At 40.2% G+C, this 13795-nt stretch overlaps 1 protein-coding gene across 1 annotated transcript in view; it reads left to right on the forward strand.

Moving 5' to 3' along the window:
- The first annotated feature begins 358 nt into the window (after positions 1–358).
- CFAP43 (cilia and flagella associated protein 43) overlaps positions 359–13795 on the forward strand; it is a 110912-nt gene continuing 97475 nt past the window's right edge. The window contains exons 1-3 of the mRNA XM_064269349.1: positions 359–1986; positions 3245–3498; positions 7602–7698. Of these exons, the coding sequence (XP_064125419.1) occupies positions 1922–1986; positions 3245–3498; positions 7602–7698 (416 nt within the window). The 5' untranslated portion in view covers positions 359–1921. The remainder of the gene's footprint in view (positions 1987–3244; positions 3499–7601; positions 7699–13795) is intronic.

A 13795-nucleotide genomic window follows, 5' to 3' on the forward strand; every position in this document is an offset into this window, starting at 1 on the left:
TTCCATTTATATGAAATGTCCAGAATAGGCAAATTTATAGAGGCAGAAAGCAGATTAGTGGTCGCATAGGACTGAGGGGTGGGGGTGGGGTAATTACTAAATTGCATGGGATGCTGCTATATATTCTACAACGCACAGGACATTCCCCTCTCCCCATCCCCAAATGCTGAAAGCGTTAAGGTTGACAAACTCTACCTCAGTCGACTTGTTTGGATCATGAGGTCTCTAAGTGCCAAGAAGGAACGCACTTTATCTGTTTCACTCACTATTTTGTTCTAAGTGACTAGCACAATGCATGAGAGATGCTCAATAAACATTTGAGGAAGAAATGAAGGAAAGAAGGTAGAAGACCTGAAGAAGAGACCTACAGAAAGGCAGGGGAGGGAAGAGGAGACTACAGGAGAGGACCTAAGGGAAGAAGAAAGGACAGGATACAGACCATGGGGTCTAAGGGAAGAAGCAACGACAGGATACAGACCATGGGGTCAGGTTACATCCAGAAGCTGTTTGCATCCTTGAGGGGGCAGAGGGTATATTTGAAAGTGTTATATGGTAATTAAGGGCTTGGAGTTCTATGGTTACACTGGGTTGCTAACTTGAAAGGTCAGCATTTGAACCTACCAGGTCGAACTCCCCAGTCACTCTGGGGTAGAAAGATGTGGCAGTCAGCTTCCATAAAGATTAAAGCCTTAGATACCCTATGCGGCAAAGGGTCGCTTTGAGTCGGAATCAACTCCACGAAAAAAAAAAAAAAAAACCGGCAATAGGGCTATTTATTTATTTATTGGTTTTTGGATTCAAGCCCTACTAGGCTTTTTAGGCTTAGGCTTAAATAAATCAAACAACGCATTGCATTGGACAAATCTACTGTCAAGAGCTCTCTTTAAAGTGTTAAAAAGCAAAGATGTCATCTTGAGGACTAAGGCGCGCCTGACCCAAGCCCATGGTGTTTTCAATCGCCTCGTATGCATGTGAAAGCTGGACACTGAATAAGGAAGACCAAAGAAGAATTGAAGCCTTTGAATTACCATATTGGCAAATAATATTGAATATAACATGGACTGCCAGAAGAGGGAACAAACCTGTCTTGGGAGAAGTACAGCCAGAAAGCTCCTTACACGGAAAGATGGCAAGACTTGTCTCACATGCTTTGGACATGTTATCAGGAGGGATCAGTCCCTGGAGAAGAACTTCATGCTTGGTAAAGCAGAGGGTCAGCGAAAAAGAGAAGACCCTCTAGGAGATGGATTGACACAGCCGGTGCAATAATGGGGTCCAGCATAATAACGGTTGTGAGGATGGCTCAGGACCGAGCAGTGTTTCATTCTGTTGTGCATGGGGTGACTATGAGTCGGAACCGACTGCAGGGCACCTAACAACAACAGCTTTGTAGCCTCGGGCAAGTTACTCCTCTTACCTTCGCTGTCCTTATCTGTAAAATGGGGCTCATGAAGGATTTGACGATTAAATGAAATAATGCCTGCATAGCGCCTGAAACAACGTTTGGTATGGCCAGCACTCAATATTAATATCAGCTATTATTAATATTTATTGTAAGTATTAGCCAGGGACTGGGCCACACCGCACTCAACCTGGAGAGTCACGCTCCGAGTCGAGCCAGCCCAGCAGCTCGCTGCCATCTCCCACAACTCCCTTGTTCGGGTAGGGCCCGCCCCTCGCTTCCTTCGCCTCTTGCCATTGGTCGAGACTCGGAAGCCCTTCCACCAATCCACTTGGCTAGGGAGGAAGCAGGCTGAAAGGGCAGAGCCAATGGGCGTGGGGGTTACGGTCTCTTGGATACGAGAGTAAACAGAGGAGGACTCGCTAGCCCGGGGGCCTGGGGGCAGCGAAGTAACGGTGGTAGCCCGGAGACAAGGTCCGGTGTTTGCTACCGGTGGCCCGGCTGAGAGTAGCGCGGCCCATGGTGCAGGGCCGGGAGCGAGAGGACTCCCACCAAGTCTCCGGCAGCCCGTCCCTGTTCGTGAGGTGTGGTGTCCACGGTCCCGCGACTGACTTCGGTCTTGCTGGGAAACTCCTCCTGACCTGCACCCTCTCCTTACCGTCTTCTTCCTCCCGTTCCTTAGAACTGCTCTTCCCCGTTACTTCGACCTCTTCTCCGACACCTCCCAAAACCCTTTCCCGCAGACTCCTTGCCTGTGGTCTCTTCTCTCCTGTTCCCCAACCCTATTATTCACAGCCCCTGTCCCCAGTTGTTCTCATCCCTCGTTTTTCTGCGACTCCGACCCCTGCTTGCTTACTCAGTATTCCTCTCCGTTCACCTCCATTTCTGCACCTTCCTTCTGCTCAGTATTCCCTTCAGTGATCCGTTTTCCCTGACTTTTTCTAAACACTTCCCATATCCCAGTGACGGCCCCCGTTCTATCCCTGCGGTTTCCGCCTTCAGTGATTTTCCCCAAAGTTAGGACTGTCAGTTTCTTTCTTCTAACTCCCATCTGTTAGCTTTGGATTTATTTGCATTTGAAGGGGCCCTTGAAAAGCATAAAGCGTTGCATAGATATAAGATGTTATTTCTTTCCACCATCTTCAAGTATAGCTTTAGTATTTATATAAAAGTAGAATCTTCCCTCATCTCAGACTCTACTTCTTTCTAGCATACACACTGCACACACTCCTTACTTAAAAACGTGTTTCTTTTATGTTCTAACCGCTCTTTTCTTTCATGTCGACTTGGTTCTTTTTATTTTCTGCATATATCTGTCTTTTTATACCTAAAATACAGCTATGCATTCTTTATTTTAAAAGGAAGCAATTTTCTTACAACTACAAAGCATGCTGTCACACTTAAAACTTTTTTTAACTTTATTTTTAAAATCAAAACTCATCATGAAAGAACAGTCCAGGATGTGCCCTGTTTTCAATTAGGATCAAGCTCTCTTCTCTATGTTTTTTCACTTTTTCTCCAAGTGTACCTGACCCCAGCAATCTTTCTAAGACTTTCTCAGGCTTGCATTAGTAAAAAAAAATTCTCTGAAGAAGGCTCTTGAGGCCATGGAACTTTACATCTACATTTAAACATCTAAAGTTTGTGGACTAAAACTAATCTCACAGCCAGAACTATGTATTCTTTTTTTTCTTAGAAATTGTTTTGGGCAGAAAGGGGGCAAAAATGGAGTAAATGTGTTTCATAGACTTTGATGACTTTTTGCTTGCTTTGTTAAAGAGAGAGAGAGAAAGTATTTGAAATGTATTATACTGATGGTGACATATTTTTTTTTTCCCAAAGATGGGTGCAAGGATTTCCTAAGCAGAATGTTCAATTTGTCAACAATGAAACCATTTGCTACCCTTCTGGGAATTACATAATATTTATTAATATTAAAACCAAGGAAAAGACGGTACTCCAGTGTGTGAGTGGAATTGTGGGCATCGTGGCAACTAATATACCCTGTGAAGTTGTGGCTTTTTCAGATCGGAGGCTAAAACCCCTCATCTACATATACAACTTTCCTGGAATGACTAGAAGGACCAAACTAAAAGGTATCCTGCTGGACCTTTTCCTGTGCCATAACTCAAGGATTTTGTTCTAAGATGTAACCAAATCTAGTTCTTATAAATGCTTTTTTTTTTAAATACATGTTTTAAAGAAGTAACCAAGATGATCACTGAGGATTTAATTAAGTGGGCTAGAGCCTTACTACTCAACAGGTGCTCTGCTTATCAAAAAATTAGAGTCTTGATGGCACAGTGGTTAAGAGGTTAGCTACTAAATGAAAAGGTTAGCAGTTCAGATCCATCAGCCCTTCCTTGGAATCCCTATGGGGCAGTTCTACTCTGTCCTATAAGGTCACTGTGAATTGGATTCGACTCAACTGGCAACAGGTTTGGTTTGGTTTTACAAAAAAAAATTGGCACCACCTGAAACTTGTTAGAAATGCAGCGTCTAAGTCTTAACCCACATCTACTGAATCAGAATCTGTATTTTGACAAGATTCCTAGGTGATTGATTGCACATTAAACTGTGAGAACCCCTGGGCTAGAAGACTGTATTAAAGCACTAAATTCAGTTTGAATCCCTTTTCTTAAAACAATGTTTTTTTTCCTTTTTAATGATTTATTGAAAATCTAGGTAAGTTGATGTTTATATAACTTCTAAAAACAAACCTCTGAGCCTCAGTTTCCTCATCCATAAAAAGGGAATATTGGTAGTACTTAATGTTAGCCCTGTGATGGTAAATGAAAAAAAAAAAAAACCTATAAAGCACAACTATTAGAACCTCTAACAGTTTCCTCACTTAGCACATCCATGGGCAGAACGTTCAGGAGAGCTCAAGGCTGGTCTATAGAACTGTCTATAGCCCTTAGGGGTCAAGTGAGTGTTTGAAGACAAGCCAGGGAACTTCACTATAATTTACAAATGTTACAACATTTTATTTGTGGTGAAATTCATCTATATTCTCAACAGATTAAAACAACTTTTAAAACCATAACCCATTCAGATGTGGGGAACCTTCTGTGCAGACTATAACTACCCATCATCTTTAAAATTTCCCCTCCTTGGTTATTTGGTTTTAGCCCTGTCCAAGCAATTGAAAGTGAATTCAAACCAGAAATCAACATTCATATTGAATAATGAAACCCTAAAGGCATTCACAATAAAATTAGGAATAAGTCATCAATTATACCTGTTATTACCACTATTATTTAATGCCAACAAAATATGAAAGTGAAAAAAAAAATAGCTGTGGGAAAGAAGATGAAATCGTGGATAATGTGATAGTCTACCTAGAAAATTCAAGTAAAGTACAAAAAAAAAAAAAAAAAAAGAACCTATTAGAACTAATGGAAACCCTGTGGCGTAGTGGTTAAGTGCTACACCTGCTAACCAAAAGATGGGCAGTTCGAATTCATCAGGCGTTCCTTGGAAACTCTATGTGGCAGTTCTGCTCTGTCCTATAGGGGCACTATGAGCCGGAATAGACTCAATGGCAATGGCTTAGTAGGACTAATAAGAGAATGCTTAGTAAGATGATGGTTTCAAAATAAATACCCAAACGATCAGGAGATTCAAATATTTAGAAATTACCCAAAGGAGAAATGTGAATGACCTAGACGAAGAAAACAAAAATCACTGATTTAAAAGATTTAAATATGTAGAGACATATTCCTGGATGGGAAGTCTGGTAATTATATATTTCTGATATTCTTCACAGGAAGTATCCATCAGTTTATCATATGTTGTAGAGAGCAAGGAATACTTAAATGAAATGATTCCCGAATTCATCTGGAAGAACAGTTGAAAATGAAAGCAATTGTAAAAGAAATGATGGCGGGGAAAGGACCTTTTTAACACTATGGTGGTACAATAACTAAGAGTGAGACATTGGTGCAGGGGTCATAAGATGAGTGGAAAAGTTGAAGAAGACTGGGATCAAAATCTAGAATATATAAAAATTTAGTACATGATGAAAGAATCCCCCACCTACAAAAAAAGTCAGGAGGGTATGGATTATTCAACAATGGTATTAGGAAAATTGACTGTTTGAACAAAAAACATCAAGTTATATACTCATGTTACTCTGTATATTAAAACATACATCCGGTGAAAATAAGAGTTAAATATGAACAGCAAAACCAGTTAAAAAATAGAAGAAAATATGGTAGAATGTTGAACTGATTGTAGGAGGGGAAGAACTTTGCAAGCACACAAGGGAAGAAATTAAAAATTAAAAGATTGATTCTATAAAAATTTAAAACTTATGAACATCAAAAAAAGCATTGAAAATTAAAAGGCAAATAATAAGCCAGGGAAAATATTTGGAACAAATATGATGATCAAATATTTTCAGGGCACTTAGGAAGCAATAAGAAAAAAGACATCGATCCCATTAAAACAATGGAAAAGAGACTTGCCCGGAGAACTCACAAAGCTACAAATGACCAAAAACATAAAAAATAGTTCCATCTCAATATTAACAGCAACAATGCATGCGATTTAAACCGCGATGCTATTTTCCTACCCATCAAGGTAACAGGTCTTTTAAAGATCATAATTCCTAGGCAGAGTGCAGTGAAATTGGTGGCACTCTTTTTTTTGCCGAAGATGGGAGTATAAATTCATACAGTCTTTCTGCAAAGTAAAATATTGGTTGTATTTGACCCAGTAAGCCCACTTCTAGAACTAGAATTCAACCCTAAGGAAATAATCAGAAATACAGTCAAAGACTTGTGTGCTAAGGAGTTAAACACAGCGTCACTTATAATAGCAAAAGGGAAACAACCTCCATCTCTAGTAATATGAATACGTTTAAATAAGTTAAAGCAACCCATGAGGGGGTATTATGTAAACATTAAAATTAAGTTTTGAGAAGTTATAAAGAAGAAGATAAAATGCTGAATATACGGTAAACAAAAAACAATAGAATGTGATACTATGTATAATATTCAAATTCTATTTTAAAAATTGATTTATGTATAATATCGAATCCATGATTACCTATAAAAACAAAGCTATATTTAAAGAATACATATGCATATGTATTTTTACAAGAACACAGAAGAAAATGCCATAAAGAAATGTAGCAAATTTGATAGTGAAATTACAGAGGCTATATTTTTCTTCTTGTGCTTTAAAAAATTTTTTTTTCAAAAAACCATGTATTTTTTTTTAATTTAAAAGAAGTTTAAAGCAAATAATATGAAATTAATAATCTTCAATTATGGAGAGAAATATCAGTATATTCAGAATAGAAAATCATTCTTTTAAGGCCTCTATCCCAAAGAAAAACATTCATTTTTCCATTGAATGCTGAATAAATACACATTAACTTTTTTGTTGACTGTACTGAATAAATTTGACAAATGACAGAAAGTCATGTTTTAGGGTTGTAATATGGTCAGTTATAGTAAGAAGCGTAAAAAGCAGGAAATAGACATTAAAAAGACACCAACCAAGCAACAAAGACACAAATAAAGAACAGATGTCAGAGAAGGTAAAAGAATAATACTGAGGAAAAGCAGATACAAGGAGAGGAAAAATCAGAGCCCCATATACAGGGAAACACAGGCAGACACTTCCCTATTTTAGCATCCCGCGGTGTGCGCCTTAAATATGTTGTTGCTGGGACTTTTAAAGTCAGGTTGCATTTCCTCAACTGTAGGCATAAATGGGAAAAGACCTTTCTGCAGTTGTTCCAAGAGCTTGAAGATACTAAGCTTAAGGCCACATAAGTCTTAAGGTATAGAGAGATAAGTGGATATGGTAGAATTATTGTGATTCAAAGTATTTAAGGTTGCTTGAGTACCTTTTGTAATTACAATGTTTTTTATATTTATGGAATATTTCATGGCTCTTCGGTCATTAAAATCATGCTGAGACATACATGACACAGTGTACTACAGTTCTAAATTGAAGTCTAGAAATGGTAACCTAGTGGTTTTCATTTACTATCTTTTAAAAATTGACCTGAATGTTGCTCTTAGCTTCCTGTTTATAGTCTTAGGAAGCAGCCAGGAGATCTCTCATTCCAGGAGCTAAATCCTTTTGAATTCTGTGAAAATGATTAGAAAAGGGAAGTAAACTATAAGGCTTTAGTTAATGGGAACATCATAATGAAGTCCTTCTAATGGATTTTATGTTTTAGGCAATATTCTTCTGGACTACACTTTACTTACCTTCAGTCACTGTGGCACGTACCTGGCAAGTTACTCCACTCTCCCAGAATATGAACTGGCCCTCTGGTAAGTTGTAGCATCCCAGCCAAACTCCCTTCACTGGGCTACACTTTAATCTTATCCTTCTGGATTTTATCAAAGGAAATATACATGAAAAACATGGAAAAAGAAAAGGGAAGGAATAGAAATCCTAATCCCAAGATTTCATATAGTTGCTATGACTAGGCATAAAATTTGGCAGCCAGGGGAAAAAATATATAACAGCTAAATTAATTGCTTTTTTTCTGTTTTTATTAATGTGTTGTAATATTTCCTGTGCCAGGTGAAGAATACATTTATAAATGCGTTAAGTTTCATCTTTTTAAAAATAAATGGTACCTTTGAATGAATTGTTTGCCTGCTTTCCACAAATGCTGAAATCAAATTGAATTACATTTCTAAAGTCTTTATAGCCCAGTTTAAAATACAGTGAAACCTGTGAAAGCCAGAACTCAACGGAACTGCCTTGTTTTTCCAGGTCTCACAAGTTTTCCGCCTTTGACAGGGTGTAGTTTTGCCACTTTTCTATTGCTTGTTTTAGTGGAAAATATTTAACTTTCCTTCTCTGACAGATTTCTGCCTTACACAGGTTCTGGGTTTCCCAGGTTTTACTGTAATTGTTTTTAAAACCCAACTTATAGCTGTTGGGTTGATTATAACTCATAGCAACCCCACAGGACAGAGCAGAACTGCCCTATAGGGTTTCCAAGGCTGTAAATCTTTACAGAGCCAGACAGTCACATCTTTTTCTCACAGAGTGGCTGGTGAATTAGAACTGCCGACCTTTCAGTTAGCGGCCAAGCACTTTAATCACTGTGCCACCAGGCTTCCTTGTAATTTTTTTTTAGAGACATTAAAAAGATTATATGTTCCGCTGCATAGGAAATACCTGTGGATAAGACTCATCTCTGGTCTTTGCTGGCTGTTTCAGCTGCATGCCTTCTTCCTCTCAAAAAGTCCTTCCGGAGGAAATGTGTCTTAGTAAGGGGACGTACAAAACGTCCCAGGAATGACTGAGGATATGCCTTACACATCAGAATTTCTTACACAAAAATGTAAAAATCTAGATTCAGATTAGTTTGTGCAGTTTTTTTTTTAAGCTTCCTTGAGGTACAGTTAACATAGAATAAACTCCTCATACATGAAGAATACGCTTTGATACGTTTTAACTTATGTGTACACCTGTGAAACCATCACCACAATCAAGATAATAAACGTATCTGTCGCCCCCAAAGTTTTCTTGTGCCCATTTGAGTCCCTTCTTACTGCCTTTTGCCACCCATGCCCTCACCCTCGCCCCACTGGTCCCAGGCAGCCATTGATCTGCTTTCAGGCCCTCTGGATTAGTTTGTGTTTTTTAGAATTTCATGTAAATGGAGTCACACAGTGTGTGCCCTTTTCTGTCTGGCTTATTCCCTGCAGCATACTAAGTTCGAGATTTACTTATGCTGTTGTGTCTATCACTTGTTCATTCCTTTCTATTCCGTGGTATTATGGATAGACCAGTTGGCTTATTCATTACCTGCTTACGGACATTTGCATTTTTTTTTAATCTACCTTCCCATTTGTCATGAGAATGAACGTGGAAGAAATCAGGAGTGTTAGAAGGTGTGGGCCTTGGGAAAGTTTTTGTTAATATCTCGTCAATTGTGCTGAAGTTTGTCCAGGAGGCAGAAAATACAATAGCATGCTGCTGGGGAAAGAAGACAAGCAAGTAATAGGTTCTGAGAGTTCCTCCAGCCAAAGATTCCACTTGTCATTCAGAAGTGCAGGCTGTGAAGATTAAAAATGGCGGCATAGTGGAAAGAATGCAGACTTTTTAGTGTAACGGATCTAGGCCTGAATCCTGGCTCCAGGAATTACCAGCTGTATGGCCTTGGAGAGTTTGGACCTCAGCTTCCTGCTCTGTACAGTGTGCATGACAGTGTTTTCCTAAATACGGCTTTTCTAAGAATTCACTGAGTAAAAGTATGCCTAATACCTAACAGTGCCTGTTACATGATAGTTCTTTAAGTCAAAGGTTCAAAGTTAATGATCTTTAGGCTAATTCTGGGCCACAGATGTGTTTTGTATGGCCACTGAATATTTTTTTTACCAAACCAAAACCCGTTTCTGTCGAGCCAATTCCTACTCATAGCAACCCAATAGAACAAAGTAGAACTGCCCCACAGGGTTTCCAAGGAACACCTGGGGGATTGAAACTGCTGGCCTTTTGGTTAGCAGCTGTAGCACTTAACCACTATACCAACAGGGTTTCCAATATTTTTTTAAATGGGGGAAATTTGGAGGACTATTTATCTGTCAGGTTCCTCTCAAACACAGGCAACACTGGGCCTGCGTTCCCACATGGCGACAGTCTGCTGTGGCCCGGTGGTGGCTACTCACTTTAGATGCCTACAGTGACTACCGCCATCTTGAGCAGATTGGTAAACTATGACCCACAGGTCCAGTCTAGCCCACTGCTTGTTTTTGTAAATAAAGTTTTCTTGGAACATAGCGGTACTCATTTGTTTACATACTGTGTATTGCTGCTTTCACACTACACAGCCGGAAGACCATACAGTCTGCAAAACTAAAAATATTTACAATATAACCCTTTATAGAAAGCATTTGCCAACCCCTGACCTAGAGTCCTACATTCAGGAAATTGTGTTCATTTACATTAACTTCCTGGCCCCTAGAAGCATTTGAGTTTGCTCAGTGGATTTAATTCATGCTGCCAATTTTTATCCTCTACTAGGTGCTCTGGTAGCACAGTGGTTAAGAGCTCAGCTGCTAGCAAAAAGGTTAGCAGTTTGAATCCACTAGCCACTCCTTGGAAACCCAATGGGACAGTTCTACTCTGTCCTATAGGGTTGCTATGAATTGAAATTGGCTCGACAGCAATGGGTTATTAGGTGCTGGATATAAAATGTACCACTTCTCAGGTAACTAACTTACAGTCTAGTGTGGGAAGTCTGAGACTTCTATGGGGGGCATTTTTGATAGGCTGAGCTAGAACTGAGACTAAGGGTGGACAGTATATCCTCCCCACCCCATGCCTCCACCCATGTTTGTTTGCTTCTCTTAGTATTCATGGCCACTTTGATTTGGGAAGTTTGGGTTAGTGAAAAGACAAGGGGGCAGGGGTGAGGGGAGCAGAGGAGGGCAGGGAGATGGGTTGGCACCTGTTCCTCATCCAGTACCCTCAATGGGTTTTGCACTGCTGTGAGAAGGACCAGAAACTACTGTCCTGTAAGGAGATCCTCTGTGATGCCTTGACACAGGCAGAGGTCCTCTGGGACCCCATGAACCAGCATGAACAGAGCTCAGAAGCAGACCCTCCACTGGGCCTCTGGTCTGGCACCTGAAGTTTTGGAAGCTTTGGGAGAAGCCCTGATGGCACCATTGGGTTCTTGATATACAATGTCTCATGATGGGGGCCAACAGGATGAGGCTTCACCAAGGGGCCTTGCAGGGAGTGGACCTAGACAAGAGGGAGCTGGCAGAAGGGTGCCTCTGGGCCTGGGGGAGGCAGCCCCTCCAGGCACAGCTCCCAGCAATAACTCAGTTTTTTTTTTTTTCATTCAAAGGAGGTGAACTTCTGGAGGTCAGATCAGCAGGGGCTCAAGTGTGATGATTTGACCCTGAAAGTAAATGTGTCCAAGGGAACTTTACCTTTCTTTACTATTATATTCCAATTTTTGAGGAAGAACAGAATGGATCGATATACCTGTGTAATTAAAAACAGTAATCATAAAAAAAATTTTTTTAAGTGAGGGAAGAGTGATCTCATGTTTGTAGTTCCAGGCTGGTGAGGTCTGGGACATCTGGGTCTTATGTACCTACACACAGCATAAGGCTGGCTAATGTCAAATCGCTACCTCTATCACTTCCATCGGAGCCCTGATGGTATGTATAGTGGTTAAGTGCTATGGCTGCTAACCAAAAAGTTGGCAGTTCAAATCCACCAGCTGCTCCTTGAAAACCCAATGAGGCAGTTCTACTCTGTCCTACAGGGCCACAATGAGTTGGAATTGACATCAATGGTTTTGTTTAATCACTTCCATCAGAGAGGCACGTATTGAAATTTACAATGGTTACCACATTTAATCTGCATGAAAATATCATGAGCCATCAGTCACAGTCCTCATCTTAAAGAAAGAAACTGGAGCTCAGAGAGCTTAAATGCTAAAGCAGGATTTTCAAACAAATAGGTTGTGAGCACCCAGAGAAGTTTTTAGATAACTCCTTAATGAGGGAACCAGGAGGAAGACAAAAGAATCTGGCTGTTGAGTGCTTAAGCGCACACACACACAACTAGAAAAAGATATGGCTAAACAAAATCGCTGGGTTGGATACAAGAATGGTTAACTTTCCAAATTATAACACCTTAAACTTAGAACTAAGTTTTCAACAGGCAATACCATCTTAGCATTGTATCAATTCTAGAATTAAACTCTGCCCAGTAAAATAATGCTGCCTTAAAGTCTGATATACTGGGAAAACAAAGTTATATTCCTTAGATACAGGTCAAAGCAAGGTACGACGTTCCTTTTTTGTTCTAGGAGGCTTGTTGGAAAATGCTTCAGCATATCAAAAGTCAAGCCAATACACTTTTTCTTTTCTCCAAGTTTGAATAAGTTATTCCTTTCACATAAGGTACTTGCCTAAAGTTATGGAGTTGGTAAGTGACTATGTTGGGATTTAAACCCAGATGGTCCTGAGCTCTCAACTACTGTATTTTATGGCTTCCAGGGATCTGAAACACAATGGGAGCAGATATTAAGGGCACCTCACCTAGTCTGAGGAAACCCTGGTGGCCTAGTGGTTAAGTTCAAATCCTCCAGATGCTCCTTGAAAACTCTGGGGGACAGTTCTACTCTGTTCTGTAGGGTCGCTATGAGTCGAAATCAGCTCTGCAGCACTGGGTTTGGTTTGGATTTTGTTGCATCTAGTCTGAGGAAACCTTAATGGCATAGTGGTTAAGAGCTATGGCTGCTAACCAAGAGGTCGGCAGTTCGAATCCACTAGGCACTACTTGGAAACTCTGTGGGGCAGTTCTACTCTGTCCTATAGGGCTACTATGAATCAGAATCAACTCGACGGCAGCGGGTTTGGAATGGTTTATGTAGTCTGAGGTTGATGTGGGGGTGGTCAGAGAAGGCTTCCTGGAGGGGATGTTGATACCTAAAGGATGAGTAGGAACTATCTAGGATCGGTGGTTGTTCTGAGGTTTCCAGCTGGGGTGGTAACCATGAATCCATAGTACTTATAAACAATACACACAGTCCTGTGATTTCGTTCCTGTAGCTCCAGCAGCCCAGGCTTTCAGTATCCATCCAGAAACCCATTGCCATCAAGTCGATTCCAACTCTGAGTGACTGTATAGGACAGGGTAGAACTGCCCCATACAGTTTCCAAGGAGCGCCTGGTGGATTTGAACTGCCGACCTTTTGGTTAGCAGCCATAACTCTTAACCACTACAGTACCAGGGTTTCCCATCTATCCAGAGTTGGTGGTTTTTGCCAGCCATCTGAGGCAGAAAGTTAAAGGATCAAGAGAACCGAAGATACCAGCAAGAAAATGGTTGATACGGTGGACAGTGGCATTTGTGATGGTGATGGAAGGAAGTAAGAGTAGGAGGGAGCCAAAAGAAGCTCAATAAATATTAGTTCCAGTTTTCTAATCACAGCTATGAATGGAGTTCTGGCTCCTTGTATGAGGGGATAGAGCACTTTTTTCCCTCCCTTTCATTTCATCTGTCAAATGACTTTGCACATAGTAGGGTTTTGGTTTATTCTCTTAAATGGGTAAATGAATCCATTTCAAAGTACTAATACTTTTATTTTTAAAACTAGGGAATGTTTCATTGGCTTCGATGGGTACAGTATACCCAGATCCATATGAAGTACTCAGGTATAGGACTTAAGAGATTTAGACACCTACATTTATTTTTTCAGCAAATAAAATGATATATTCCGTTTTCTTGGTTAAGATATTTTTATCTAGGATAAAATAGCTTTTGTAATACATGAGAGAGGAACACTTAAGAAAATTCATCGTGAAAGGCTGACTCATTAGGGGGAGAGTAAGTGGGAGTATGGAGTAAGGTGTATATAAGCTTATATGTGACAGACTGATT

Source organism: Loxodonta africana, chromosome 16, assembly GCF_030014295.1.
Source record: "Loxodonta africana isolate mLoxAfr1 chromosome 16, mLoxAfr1.hap2, whole genome shotgun sequence".
NCBI classification, from domain to species: Eukaryota; Metazoa; Chordata; class Mammalia; order Proboscidea; family Elephantidae; genus Loxodonta; species Loxodonta africana.